The sequence below is a fragment of the Astatotilapia calliptera genome, chromosome 3 (genome assembly GCF_964374335.1).
Source record: "Astatotilapia calliptera chromosome 3, fAstCal68.1, whole genome shotgun sequence".
NCBI lineage: Eukaryota > Metazoa > Chordata > Actinopteri > Cichliformes > Cichlidae > Astatotilapia > Astatotilapia calliptera.
This window is the reverse complement of record NC_137424.1, coordinates 59808903-59824588: the sequence shown is the minus strand read 5'-3', so window position 1 is coordinate 59824588 and position 15686 is coordinate 59808903. Positions and strand designations below refer to the sequence as shown.

The following is a 15686-nucleotide window of genomic DNA, read 5'->3' as shown; positions in this document are numbered from 1 at the left end:
TGCAGCTTCAGAACGGGCAGGTGAAAAACAGTCCTTTATGTCCTCTGATGTTCAATAAACTGTCCTGATTACTGAGGGAGCAGAGAAAGTGTCTCCATCACTCACCACAGCTGGATGCTCTGAAATCCAGCTGTGTGCTTATGAGCTGTTGTTTTTTCACTGAAATATTATTTCATTGTTTTAAGCTTTTTGTTGACTTTGAAGTGCTTAAGTTGATATTTTTGAACATTTAATTTGTTCGATTATTGTCGAGCGGATAAAACTGTCAAACACAGCTGCTTCCAGCATGGCCGGAGGAGAGGTGGCCGAGCAGACGCACAACACACACAGCTCACAGGTTTGCATTTCTAGATGTTGCAGATGTTGCAGAAATTGGCCGTAAAGAACTCAGAGATCCAGCGCTGTCTCCTGCCCCTGACTTATACACCACAACACAACGACAGGCGTAACTCACACAAACATGAGGCTCAGATGCTTTGGACGTGTTCACATATACTGGACACAGAATGATGAAGGTGGAGCTGCAGGAAGGAGGAAAAGAGGGAAACAGAAAAGATTCACAGATGTGGTGAAAAAGGACACGACAGCTTCTGTTTGTTAGTTTGTTTTTTCTTTATTTGGTAAAGATTCAGAAATAAAGAGAAGATCACATGTTTGAACATAATATTAATGTTCTGTAATTACACAAGTTGTAAAATCTTTCCAGAGTGAGACAGAGACTGTGCAGAGACGGTAGAAGGACAGAGCAGCAGCAGAGCAGTCCAGATACACTGATGATCCTGTCAGATCCAGAGGGACACACAGGGATGATGCTGGACTCTACATTGTGTCTGACAGTGGAGCTGTTCTCAGAGCAGTTCACTCTGCAGCACTGACAGTCATCTGCACTTCATTCCTCTGTCAGTCACTGCTGGATGAAGCTCTCCTCTCCACCTCCCAGTAACATGGCCCAGTCAGAGCGTCTCTACTGTCGCGGTTCGATTTTGAGGAAGAGACATACGACTGAAAGTCCATAGTGGGTCAACACAAATTATTTTATTAAAACACATATATTCGGTGAAGATAGGCTCTGCAAAACATCAGGCTCCATCTCCCCCCTTACAATAGGTGGTTGTGATATTTATACTTATGATGACCAGTAGCTCGCATCACTAAAACAGAACAGTTCCTCTTTCAGTTCCTCCAGATGCATCTATTTATTCTACTTGTTAGACTTAAACAACACTTGAAAACAGTTTACCCAGACAGGCTATGTCTGTGTCGTTAATCTAAGTACATGACCTCCCTCTACCTCATCTGTTACCGGGCAAACATCCACAGCACAGGGCACACAGCCTTTATTTCCTTTCTTAAACAATCATAGAAAACATTTGTGAAATTGTATATATATGTATATATATATATATATATATATATATATATATAAGCAATCCTTCCAGCTTGAACTTTGCTCCATTGATCGGCCAGACATCGCGCTGCCCGTAGCTTCAAACCATTAATTAACTTAACCGAGCTTCAACCCTTTAATTATGCAATATGTGTATAACATGATTACAGTTGCACCTGCAATGAAAGATTATTATATGCTCATGTTAACACCTGAAATACAGACTTTAATATAACCTCACCAGTTTCCCTAAATGTGTCAATGAAATGATAACAATGATAAATCATAAATGATGCAACAGTAATAATAAGGATTATGCATAGTAACATAGATTATGAATATAAAAATATTTCATCCCGACACTACACACAAGCTGCTGCTGCTTCAACCTCTCTGGATCATCAGGACACAGCTGCTCCTCTCTCAGCACACACACCGTCCTGTTTATTGCCATGGTTCCCACCTGCAGAGAGGAGAAGGAAGAGCAGAGGAGATAAACGAGTGTTTCCAGAGACTCTTCGTCAGCTGTCAGTCAGTGATGCAGCACATCCAGTATAAAGAGCAGCAGGGACGTCAGTGCTGGGACTGTACTAGGACTCATTGTTGCTTCACTTTCTCTAATCTTTTGATTTTTATTGAAGTTGATGAAGATGTTTTTCCCTCCTAGTCTGAGTTTGGACTTTCATTCATTAGAAGAACCTTGGTGTGTCCACTCTGAGCTCTGTAGGAACCCCAACAACAAGCCCAACAATCCAGATGGACGGTTCCAGCTGTTAACTGGAGGAATTCCATCCAAACATCTGCTCTCACTAAGTTCTTCCTCACCTACAGACTGTGTTCTTCACTGCTTTAAACCTGGAAATGAATGCAGTCATTGGTCTGCGTGCTGCTTTGTTCAGAGAGCTGATTGGCTGTTGACAGCGTTTGATCAGAGTGTGTCAGCCGTTACTATGGTGACCATAAAGGTGAGAAACAGGAAGTGTTTGTGTCCAATCCTGAAGCCTGTCACCGTTCTCCTCTCACAGCTTCACTGAGAAGCTGCAGCTTTACAGGAAACACTGGATCTTTGTTTCATACTGACTGTAATCGTGTCCAAATTCATGGGCTGCATCCTCCTGAGGACCCGGCCTTCGGTCTACGCCGGGTCCTCAGGAGGATGGGTAGGCCGGAAGTAAACGGCTGTGATGGTCTGGCCTTCGGATTTGTGTCACCGCTGTCTCGGTGGAGTTGAATAAACTCGGCCGTCTGCTCCTTGCTGTCTAAAATCTAACAGGACACTGGCGTAAACTCTCGACCATCTCACGCTTCTGTTTAATCAGTTTTCTGTTTGACGTTTATTCAGCTGTGTGAAAACCATCCGGGGGATTAATAAAGTTTTATTTAATCTAATCTGATCTAATAACTTTAATCTCAGCCAAACCGATTTACTCACGAACAAATAAAAGACTGAAAAAGGCCCAACAATAACATTTTTAGGTTGTCTAAGTGACTTATATATTACGTTTAACCCGAGCAGCGAAAGTCCGCGGTGATCTGAAAATGATGTGCCGGGAGTTGTGCCGTTCTCGGCGGCTTCAGTGACCCTCGAGCTCCCGGCTAGCTATCGAGCTGGTGGGTAACAGACGTCTCCGAAAACGTCAAAGCACTTTTGCAAATATGCGATGTCTTGACAAACCGAGCAGACGTTAGAAGATTAAACACAGCTACTTTCTCGCCTGAAAATATGTTAAAAGTTTATTTTGTGACCCAGAAAGATTAATAAGAGTAACATTAAAAACTTAGTAGCGGTCGCCATTGTTGGAAACTGGAATTGGCTGAGCCGAGCTATGAATTCTGGGATATGGTGGGTCATGAAGGACACACCCGACCCATCCTTCAAATTAGGGGAAATGAAGGACGCATTTGGAGGAGTCTATGAATTTGGACAGCCTTCGGCGCGTCGCTGTGATGTAATCGGTCTACAAATGCGGCCTAAGGAGGATGCAGCCCATGAATTTGGACACGCCCTGTGTTTAGTACAATACTGCTGACAGCACCACCCACTCACTCCATCACTCTACTTACACCAGATCCTCCAGTCTGTAGTCTGGACTCTGCTTAAGATCAGACAGATGCTTCACATCTGGATCCTTCAGGTTATTGAATTTCAGGTGCAGCAGTCTCAGATGGGAGGGGTTGGACTTCAGAGCTGCTGCCAGATAATCACAGCTGATCTTTGTCAAACCACAGTTAAACAATCTGTATAAAGAATGAAAGATGTAAGTTTATTAGACAAAGTTCTTGAAATCATTCAGTGTTTCATCATCTGTTCAGAGCTGAAGAAGGTTCAGAATGTAGAAGTTTAGAAAATGGAAACTCCAAACAGCTGAAGCCAACAGGAAGCAGCTTCAAACAGGAAACTGTGCAGAGTTTCAGACTAGATGTCCTGATGCAGCCAGTTGGATTTTGGAGATTTGAATCTCTGTTCTGTGACTAAGTCCTTGAATCATTTCAATGAAGAGCTTTGTGATTGTAGCAAAGGGCTGGTAGCTCTGAGAGTCCCACTGATGAGGTGTTTGTGTGGAAATCTCTTAGTGGGACCAAAGAGAGAAAAAGCCCTGGTCGTGATGCTGTGGGAGGGAAATGATTGAAGTGTGCTGTGAGGAACTGACTGGGAGATTTTCACACATTTTCCAGTCCTCCTTGGAACAACAGGAAGTTCCCAGTGTTAGATTTGTATTGTTGATTGTCATTTATGCTTAGAAGTATATAATCATTTGTAGATTGAAAGAATGTCTCATCCTAAGAGGTCTGTAAGAACTCTATGTAGCATGAAGAGAGGGGTGAGTTCACTCCCCTACAGAGGAGAGGTCGTATCTTCTTTTGCTGATTTATGGTATAGCAAGCACACGTATATCTGTCTAAGTATAAGAGCCTTTTGTTAGACGGACCCAGACGTCCTGGTACAAGCTAGCGCCAGAGTCTTCACAGGGTCACATCTTGACCTCACACAGATCTCTCACACACACACACACACACACACACACACACACACACACACACACACACACACAGGCAAGGTACTCTTTGTGTGAACGTAGACGTCATATGTTAATGAACCTATGCATATTCATGTAACCACAATAAAAGGAGTGCTATGGGGAGCCTGGCTGAGAGTCTCTGACGGAGGTCAAGTGGTGGGACGACACTTGGCTTCAGTCAGGCCTCCCTCATGCATGAGTAAACCAGAACCTTGTGTCTTGCTTTGCAGTGTAATTATATTGTCTTCAACGTTCCAGCGGATGGGTTCAAGCTACAAACCTATCATTAATTGGTCCTTCGATGCCGGAGCCCTGGAATCGCATTCACCGAGGGGAGGAGAGGCACGCTGAAAGACTGACGTCAGCCAGGAAGTTCCTGTGGATTCGTGGTCTGTCTTTTCTCCTCGATGAATGACGATCGGCGGGATTCGAGGCTACATTACATGCTAAGCAACACCGAGTAAGTTTAAGTCTTTGCCGCTGTGTGCAGCAAAGCACGCATCCACTGTGTGAGGTTGCGTTGAAAGTCTTTATCACTGTGTGCGATAAAGCGCGTGATCACTGCTATGTAAGTCTTTGCCACTGTGTGCGGCAGAGCACGCGGTCACTGTGTGAGACTGCGTTGAGACAATAGGCCTAATTTTTGTTGGTTGTGAGTGAGGATATTTGTTGTTGTTGTTGTTGTTGTGTGAGTGTGTGCGGAGTAGAACACGTGGTCTGCGACACCGACTGTTGTTGTTATCATGGTTTCCTAAGCAGCCAGGAGTGTGTGGAAAAGGCCAGCCCACATCAGCAGCACTTGAGCTATGCTCTGGTGGATGGCTTTCCCCCCACCCCTTGCTGACACAAAATGTTAACTCTTTAGCTTGCCCTGATCGACAGCAGCCTGTGTGCCAGACCATAGACGTAATTGAGGTGGATAGTTGCTAAAAGTAATCTACATTAAGCTTGTGGTTGCTTAAATTCAGTACAATGACATATGAGGAGAAGTGATATAGGTAAATATTTAAACTAATGATGTGCATAGAGGCACTTGACCTGTGTGAAAGACTGTCGTCTTATTATGAGCCATTGTTGAGATATACAGCACATCTGTGAAAACAACTAAAATGCTGAACCCTGTATGAAACATCTAAAAATACATGATGGAGAAGCTGTGTTGAATATGAAAGTGTAAGACTTTGCCACTGTGGGCAGAGCATGCAACTACTGTGTGATGTCGCGTTGCAGTTTTTTTTTCTGAGCTGATGAGCAAGCTACACATTATCAGATCAAGAGCTGTCTGAGAACTCCTCGAAGAGAGGGAAACAGAGCTCTGATAACTGTGATAACTGGAGTGTGCAGCGTTTCCGTGAGCAGTTTTCCTGCATCTTGACTCGTGTGTAGAGTGTTCATAGCATCAGCATCATGTTTTTGTTTATTTGTTTTGTTGGGTTAAAAATAATTAAATAAACTGGTGATCATATTTATGGATCACCATGGCACATATCACCAGCCATATGGTTTATTTATGCAGATGAAAAAGTGAGTGTGAATGTGTCTGACGTCACAGTGTTTTTGTGCGCTGTGTAAAAGTAATTGCCTCTGATTGTGAGAGCGGTGATTCTGCAGGTCACCAGCTATTTAAACAAAAAAACAAAAAAAGAGTGAAGAAGAGACAAAATTTACATTGTAGATGAAAAATAATCATAGGAAAAAGGTTTTGTGTTGATCAGCCAAGAACAACTACAATTTCATTTTATGCTTTTAAGAAAGGATTGTTCACAAAAACAGAGAGAGAGAGGTGTCTGTTGACTAAGCAGTGATGATAATAATGAACATGTCTTAGTTTGTCACTTTCAGGTGAAAAGCAGACCTGAATCAATTTTCCACATGCAGCGGTCGGAAGAAAGTTACAGTTTAACATCATTGGAAACATGCAGGCCAAGTTTCTGGCTGACTTATTTACAGCGCAATGTGTATGTGTCTCTCAAACTCACAAGCAAGTGCTCACTCCTCCCTGAAGAATGCAGCTCCAAAGCAATAACATGATAAAGAGACAGCAGCAAGTCCTGAACAAAGAGTCCTAGCAAAGCAGCAGCAATGTGGACAAACAGCATCAGAGAAGAGCAAACCCATCATCCTGACTGATCGGATGGATGGCACTGGGTCTACAATAAGCTGCAACTTCACTATGCATGTGAAGAAAACTTTTGAGGAGAACTGAGGAGACTGTTGGAGTTTGACATTTGCCACCTGTGGAGTAAAATGGCAAGAAGAGACAGTGGAACACAGGACAAAGCTGAAGGAGAACTGCCGGGACTGTTGAAGTGGGAGAGGACAAGAGAGTGAGAGGACAACAGAGTGAGAAGACTAGGTGAGAACTAGGGGTGGGTTTTTATAATCGATTCATCGATTAAAATCGATTCTGGCTTGGATAACGTAAAATCGATTCATTAAAATCCTGAATCGATTTTTTAATATAAATTTATTTTGTCCGAAATGCCAGAATCTCTAGTGACATCTCACAAAATTTCAAGAACCACCAAACAGTAAATGAGAGCAGGTACAGGGATTCTGCACATAGACTTAAACACACAGCGCGACCCGCGGATCAGAATCAGTTAGATGTCGCCTTTCTCACAGTCGGGGCTGAAAGCCGACAGCTCGCTGATCCGGGTCCGCGCTTTGTGTTCACGCCCTTTATGCGCTGATTCTAAAGCTGTTAGTTTGATCTCTCTCCAAACAATATTGACCGAATCAGCAGCAAAAGAAGATCCAAACGCTTCACATAAACATCGTCATGAATTCACTCTTTTACTGTTTTGCTTCCATTGCGATGCGCAGCTCTCTCTCTCTCTCTCTCTCTCTCCCTCTCTCCCCCCCCTCCCTCTCTCTCTCGAACAGTTTCGCTTTCTGCATTATTCGCTTGCTTGTTACGCACAAGTCTACCGCTGTTTACAGGCTGTCGGCCGCTGTTTTTTTCCCTTTTACATTCTTCCGAAAAGAAAACCTCATTTCTGCTGTTCAATACTGAACAAATTTAAACTTTTTAATATTATTCAAAATGCAAAATGCTTAGCCGTGTCTCTAATAAAACCGCTGTAACGTCAGAGGTAATGTTCATTAATTAATGGTTTTCTTTCGTTTTTGATGTACTGCAGAATATTTTTATAAAATCCCAGGCCAGGAAAATCACCTACATGTTTTTCTGTGTTTTATCTTCAGCTACTTTGACACAAAGGCATCTGCTATGATGCTCACAGCTTGGATAAAGTCTTGCGAGTGTCAGCTTCCTTTTTATAGATACAAAAATATGTAAATGTTCTGATCTGAATTATACTTCTGACTGTCAAAATTTCCCAGATTTAAATCGAATCGAATCGAATTAAATCGAATCGTGGATCGAATCGATTTGGGACCTTGTGAATCGGAATTGAATCGATTCTAGAAATCAGTGACGATACCCAGCCCTAGTGAGAACACATAGGAATTATTTAATGTGGGAAATCAAAATTTGGGTTAGCAAACCTGGGGCAAAGAAAACTGACTGCTTAAGTTGGAAAATTGTGAAGGAGTCTGAAACACTGCAAAAATAGAAACATACAAAATCACACAAACAAGCAGAACATGAATTAACTCTACTAACAATTCCAAACACAAAATGACTCATGAAGACACATTAGTTAAGAAATGATTAAATAATAGCAGAGAAGTGTGTAGGAAAGGCAGCTTTAAGAACATGCTCTGCTGGATATGCAGCTCCACAGACATGCATTAAACCTGCCTAATAACACAAACATCCATGCAATGAAAATTAGCTTGTTATCTTTCATCAGTGTTAAAATAGTGTCAATTTAGCAGACACTCGTTATTAAATACTGAATTTATCCAATGCAAAAAATTGACCCTCTAGGTTGCAGGACAACAGTTTAACTTTTGTGGGGAAAGAAGAATCCTGGTTTGACCAACCAGTGATCAGACAATAAATTTAGTCGTTGATATAGTAAATTGGGAGAAGCTTCCTGCTTGATTGATGCAGCACAAAGTAATTTACTGTATGAGGGAAATTGTCTTTGGTGATACTATTTTGAACATGCTTTTTGTCGTCCTGTCAACTTAGTGGGTTAATAACTGATATGCAAATTAGTTGATCGGTTTTAGATTAATGAAAGGTGACTGAATTCTAGCACGAGTGAATGAGATGTGTTTGAGTGTGTTGAGTGAAGACTTTAAAACACAGAGTTTCCTGTTTTGATGTGCGAGTGAATCCTGTATTTAGATACACAACTCTGAATACATAAGAACAAACGTCTTTTGTGAAGTGCATGACAACATGTCACATGTTTTATGATGAAGGAAAAAGGAAAATTGAATAAAATAGATCTGTGGCCTAAATGAGTGAAGAGCACAGACCTGGTGATTAAACTCATAGCTAATATGACATTAGGGTTAGACTGTTGTGTTTTGTGCAGCTGATGGTTGATTTGGAGTGAATCTAGCTGATGATTCTTCTCCTGTTGTGAAGTTGATGAGGAGCTTGTGTCATGACTTAACAAGGCCTTTTTATTTTGATACTTTCACAGTGCACTGAGAGTTTGGTTTGATAATCTTTGTTATTTTTCATTTTTATCCTTTGAACAGGCACTGATTTTGTTTGTCTATTTCTTTTCTTTAAGCAGATCTGCACGTCAGGAATTAAAAGTGCTATACGACCTGTCGAGAACGCCGTTACAAGTGAATTTTCTCCACATTAAAATGGGTTCTGGAGAAGGCCACTTATTTGGGACAATTATTGAATGAGTGTCCCAGCCTAAAAAAGGATTCAGCGATGTAATCCAAACTAAAGTTCTTCTTTTTCTTTTTGAGATGACGTCATTTTGCTGGAAGTGGAAACTAAATGCGACGACAGGTTCCACTATCAGCAAAGAAAGAATGAATGAATGAATGAATGCATGAATGGAAATAAAAAACAAACTGACTGACTGGTAAAAGCTGACAAGACTTGACCACGACTCAAAGTTAATCTCCACCTAGACAGGACAAAAGGGTGGATGAATTTATGTGTTTTTGTTACAGGAGCAGAAAGATGACAGCAACATTCGAGGTTGCATGACGATTTAATCTTTTAAATGCCATTTTCTCTGTCTGTGAATTTACTATGTGTGTGTCATTCACTAACTTGCGCAGCGCTAACTTTATGGTGTTTTTATGGCACCTCTGGAACCTGTTGACCTGTGTCTGACCTCCGTCTGACCACAGTCAATGTGTATTGCTAATGTTTGTTTCTTTGAGAATGCTGTGGAGGATTCAGCTGAAGCGGACAAGTGACATGAGGAAAATGTATAAGGGATTGTTTATGGAATAGTTTATTGTGGGCTCTTAGCTGGCCACTTTTGAACCCATAATAATAATAATAATATATGAGTGGAGTGACTTTGCTTAACCCTTTAAGACCTACCATAGAACCAAGTCCACCAGAGCTTATATTATATTTTTACATGCTGTGGAGCCATTTTTGGGAGCATTTCAAGTTGCTATACATCAATACAACCATTATAGCCCAAACTTTAATAATATGTCTGCATTAGGTGCATAGTAATTACATAAATTGCAAAAAAGTGCAATAAACTACAAAAAAATTGAAAATCGTTTTTGTTTTTTTAACATATATTTCTAGTTAGAGAAATTTAAGAGGCTTATCCCTCAAAACTGTAAATACAAAAAAGTTGCACAAACTAGTTTCCCACCACAGGAAATTTATTTTAAGTGTCTTCATAGTTTTATTTTTGAAATACACCAATTTTTATATACTGCAGGAAAAACGGAAATAAATATTATAGTGCAAATTTGCAAAATAACAGCATATGCATCAAAATAAACTATTTCCAGCAGTGTAATATGAGTCCTCAGCATCCCAGAAACGACACAGAAAGTCATAAACTCAAACATAACTTTTAAAAACACAAGTATAAGCTCACGAGGCCACGATGGTAAAAAAAAACTACATTTCCGCAAAATGACGTCACTTCCGGTTTCGGGCAGGTCATGCGGTCATGTGATAGTTCGCGCTGATGGACGTAGGAAGTGTTACAAACAGCTGATGGATCGGCGAAGTGTATTTCTGGAATATCATGTTTTTGTTGCTGCAAGTGATTTTTATGCAGTTTTTGCAAAGCTATATGTGGAAGGAGACGTAGGACAAGCTGATGGCATAAGATGTAAGTACAACTCCTCCAGTTTCATATGCAAAAAAAATTATTGCGCTAGCTTACGTGGTTGCAGAGCTACCGGGATTTAAAAATAGTTACGCAAAACAGAGCGTGCCCGCTCCGATCGGCTGTAAAGGGTTAAGAGAAGTCACCGATTACATTAATGTTAACTGAGCACATGGGATGATCCATGTTTGAGGCGAATTATGGTAACAATAGTGGGTTAATGATTTGAGAAAACCTGCACATGACACTTGTCTTGCCCGTGCTGAATGCTTATTACTCTTTTGATATAATTGTTTATACGTGTGAAGTTTGATTTTATTTCCAGATCTTGTGTATGCAGGCTCCTGGTGGAGCCAGTTTTTAAGACAGGGATCCAGGTTTGGTGAGTTGACGTATGAGAGTGTCCATGCGTCAAGAGGTGGGGTCCAAGGATTAACATTAAACAATGTTTACTATTATTGTTGCAGTGATTTGTGTGATTAGCCGTTTATTTACAAGTATTAAATCTATGCAAGTGGTGCATCCATGTTCAGATGAGGCTTGATGGCCTATAAGTGAAGTTCACTGAACTAAAGAATGTGGTTTGATGATTGTTGACATGCTCTCCAAATAGAAGTTTTTCTGAAATACAGGTGCAGCAGTGAGAAGCAAGAAACATTCCAGGCATAGCCCAGGCAGTGGTTGAGGTCAAAGGTCAAGCTGGTTGGGGCCCATCATGAGATCAGACCTTGGAGCCACTGCAAAGAGGTCGAGGTCCCAGGAAACCCCAGCACCCTCAAGACAGCACAATAGAGAAATCTCACACTTGGTTGTTTCAGTGGTGAGGGGGAAGTGCTGATTGAGCCCCCGTAGGGTAAGCTCGCACTTAAACCTCCAGCCTCTGATCAACTCTAAGGCAACCAAGTGCGAGGTGTGACGGCTGAATCAGCTGAACCAGGAGGAAGGCGGAGAAGCTGAGTGTTTTGAGACAGATCCAGCAGGCCCAAAATCAGGACTATGCGTGATGAGAAGGAGTGCCTGAGAGGATCGTCCACAAGATGGGAGCTGAGGCCAGGAGAGAGGCTTCAGGAGGATCAGAGATCATCTTCAGCACAGCAGACATGACACAGAGAGCTGTGCTACTGAGCTTCCAGGAGATCAAGAGGAGACTTCCCACAGCAAGATTTTAAATAAAATGAAAGATTCAATATTGACGCTGAGGAAGACAACTAAGGTGTACGACGTGCTCTGCCTTAAACCTTCAGCAGCGTTGGAACATGAAAACTCGAGGGATGAGGAGCGTGCCAAGCTCCATCGACAGCACAGAGGGAGTCTAAGGATGACATCATGATTCTGTGAAAGCACAGGAACCAGAAGCTATGGTGGTGATCCCAGCAGTTTCCTATGAACTGCTGGGATCATAACAGCAGTAAGACAACCCTGCACCCTTTCCACAGAGGTGTTTTCTGCAGAGTATGGACAATGAAGGAGTCATAAATATCCCCCTCACAGGACGAAGGCTTGAATGGGGTAATGGGAGGCCATAAAACTAGAGTGCTGAGAGGTCTGCAGCTTTGGAAATAGCTGAGACCCATGTTGACAAACAACAAAACCAACTGGTATGTTTGAATGTCTATCCTACATACATTTGGACTCTGGTACTGTGGACAATGAAACAACTGGAAGAGACATTTATGACGCCTTGCAGAACTCAAACCACTCTGCAGAGAGACATGTGATGTGCACACCTGGAGGAAGCATTACCAAGCTGAGATGTTTTTGAAAATGTTACTTTTTTAGTTTCACTATTAAATTAACAATTTCTTTGTTTGCTTGTAGGATGCAGTTTGCCATGAGATGAGATCAATGAGGAATGAGATAACTGCTAATACATTTGTTAAACTGTGTATTTTTTCAGTAATTTAGGGTGATTTGACACATGCTGAATATAACAATGTTTGCATTGAAACTGTCAGACATGAGGTATTCATAACTGGGAACTTTTCAAGCATAAAGGTCAAAAAGGGGGGAAATGTTAGATTTGTATTGTTGATTGTCATTTATGCTTAGAAGTATATAATCATTTGTAGATTGAAAGAATGTCTCATCCTAAGAGGTCTGTAAGAACTCTATGTAGCATGAAGAGAGGGGTGAGTTCACTCCCCTACAGAGGAGAGGTCGTATCTTCTTTTGCTGATTTATGGTATAGCAAGCACACGTATATCTGTCTAAGTATAAGAGCCTTTTGTTAGACGGACCCAGACGTCCTGGTACAAGCTAGCGCCAGAGTCTTCACAGGGTCACATCTTGACCTCACACAGATCTCTCACACACACACACACACACACACACACACACACACACACACACACACACACACACACACACACACACAGGCAAGGTACTCTTTGTGTGTATGTAGACGTCATATGTTAATGAACCTATGCATATTCATGTAACCACAATAAAAGGAGTGCTATGGGGAGCCTGGCTGAGAGTCTGACGGAGGTCAAGTGGTGGGACGACACTTGGCTTCAGTCAGGCCTCCCTCATGCATGAGTAAACCAGAACCTTGTGTCTTGCTTTGCAGTGTAATTATATTGTCTTCAACGTTCCAGCGGATGGGTTCAAGCTACAAACCTATCACCCAGCATATGGAAACAAAGGTTAAGTGTCCTATGGCACTCAGTGATGATGGTGCTGTGGCCCCACCACCTCCACCTCTTTGTAAAGGAACTAACTGTAATCTGAAGCTTCAAATGGAACTAAGACTTCCTCCACTAGGTGGCAGTGTCTGATGAGAAAGTGTTAGTGGAGCTGGCCTGGAGTCAGAAACAGGAAGATGCAGGATTTGGGCTGAAATGGGGAAAAGTGGTTCGCACTAGTGCCTTAAAGCAAGAAGGTTGTAGGTTGAAGCTTGTTGGCCTTTCTGTGGAGGTTGGATGTTCTCCCACAGTCCAATGAAATGCTGCTTAGGTTCATTGGTGCTTCTACATTGGCTGTAGGTGTGGATGTGAGAGAGTGCTTCTCTGTCTCTCTCTGTTGGCCCTGTGATGGACTGCTCACCTGTGCAGGTGGACCACGCCTCTTGCCCTATGACAGCTAGGGCACAGGCTGCAGCCCTGTGAGCCTAAGCTGAATAAACAGTTAGCAAAAATGATCCATAGATGGCCTGAAATCCCCCAGTTAGCAGTTTGGTAGATAGCTATGACATGCTAATCCCATCCAGCAGCTGGATTCTACCTGTAAGCTGATCCCTGCTGAGCCAAAGCACTTTTTCATATACAAATTACAACCTTTAATAGAAACCTATTGGTCAGCATCTTATTAGCCTGCTGTTAGCTTCATTCCACAGAAAACTGAGAGAAACTAACAGAGTTGATAAAGAATAAAGAGAAATGTGCTGATTTAAAGCCTTTGAAGTGCTTCAGATGATCTCTGTCCACTTCTGTCCACTCATTCATTCATGTAAGCTTTCTAATGCAGCTTTGATCTTCACAGTCTGCTTGATGAAACTCATTCTAACCCTGAATGTCAGAGTGTTCCTCCTTCTCTTTCCCATCATTCATGCTGGCAGTGGAGGAGATTTGGATGTTGGACTGTGTTTGGATGATGTGTGTATGTTTGTGTTGGACTGCTGTCTGTAAAGCAAACACACATTTTGCTTTGGATTTCAGTGTCACACAGACTTTAAGGTGGAATGAAGAGTTGGAGAGTTTCACAGTGAATCATCCAGTGGAGGATTTTTCTTCTTCTCTGAAGGTTTGAAATGTGAACATTGTTCTGCTGCAGTCAATGGACTAAACCAGAGAAGAAGAAAACAGACTTTACCATGAAGATCCTCAGTGTGGATCAGTATAATATCAGCCTGATGTCTGCAGTTTAGTGTCAGCACAACTTTCACATCATATTCATCTCAGCACAACTAAAACATGCTGACTGACCTCAGAGTTTCAAATCGACATCCTGGACTCTCCAGGAAACCACACAGATGCTTCACTCCTGAATCCTGCAGCTTGTTATTGTAGCCCAGCTCCAGATGTCTCAGATGGGAGGGGTTGGACTTCAGTGCTGCTGCCAGATAATCACAGCTGATCTCTGACAAACCACACTCCTTCAATCTGTATAAAGAATGAAAGATGTAAGTTTATTAGACAAAGTTCTTGAAATCATTCAGTGTTTCATCATCTGTTCAGAGCTGAAGAAGGTTCAGAATGTAGAAGTTTAGAAAATGGAAACTCCAAACAGCTGAAGCCAACAGGAAGCAGCTTCAAACAAACACAACAAGAGAAAAAACTCTGAATGTTTCACATTAAAGTCGTACATTTCTCATAAAAACAGGACAAAGACTTGAAAAAGTCGTGTTTTTCCTTCCAGGAACCACATGGCTTCACTTTTAAAGGTGAAGTGTGACAGAAATGGACATATTTGAAGTCCAACACCTTTTTCCAGTCACATTATTAAAGCAGACAAACTACAAGCTCATTTTCATTGCAACAAGTCATCTTCTGACCTGGACTAACAACACTGGTCTCTATGTGCAGCTGGCTGTGAGACCAGTGCTCAGGGAGCGTCTACAAAGGGCAACACTGAAAGAACATCACACACTCATTTGCTTCCAGCACACAAACATCTACTGTCATTATTCATGTTCCTGCTCCTCTGGATTCACACGGAGCTTCTGGTCGTTATTTACCCGTTACCATGGTGAATCGTAATATCCATAACTCAGACTGAGCATGCTCAGAGCTGGTTGACCTGACTGTGATCAATTCCTGGTATATAGCTTATTGTCTAATATGAGTTGATTGTTATTAACCCATTAAGACCGGTCGGGGCGGGCACGCTCCATTTTGCATAACTATTTTTAAATCTCTGTAGAACTGGAACCACATAAGCTAGCACAATAATTTGTTTTCCATATGGAACCGGAGGAGTTGTACTTACATGTTCTGCCATCAGCTTGTCCTCGGTCACAGTTTCCTTCCACTTATAGCTTTGCAAATATTGCATAGCTTATGTGGTTCCAGTTCTACAGAGATTTAAAAATAGTTATGCACAACGGAGCGTGCCCGCCCCGACCGGTCTTAAAGGATTAAACAC

The 15686-nt window shown here is 41.9% G+C and overlaps 1 protein-coding gene across 1 annotated transcript in view; it reads right to left on the bottom strand.

The window, feature by feature from the left end:
- Window positions 1–1015: 1015 nt before the first annotated feature.
- The window catches only part of LOC113029538 (NACHT, LRR and PYD domains-containing protein 12-like), a gene marked incomplete at its 5' end in the record, with an annotated part of 62381 nt that continues 47710 nt past the window's right edge, over window positions 1016–15686 (bottom strand). The window contains 3 exons of the mRNA XM_080292776.1: window positions 1016–1850; window positions 3452–3625; window positions 14528–14704. Of these exons, the coding sequence (XP_080148902.1) occupies window positions 1832–1850; window positions 3452–3625; window positions 14528–14704 (370 nt within the window). The remainder of the gene's footprint in view (window positions 1851–3451; window positions 3626–14527; window positions 14705–15686) is intronic.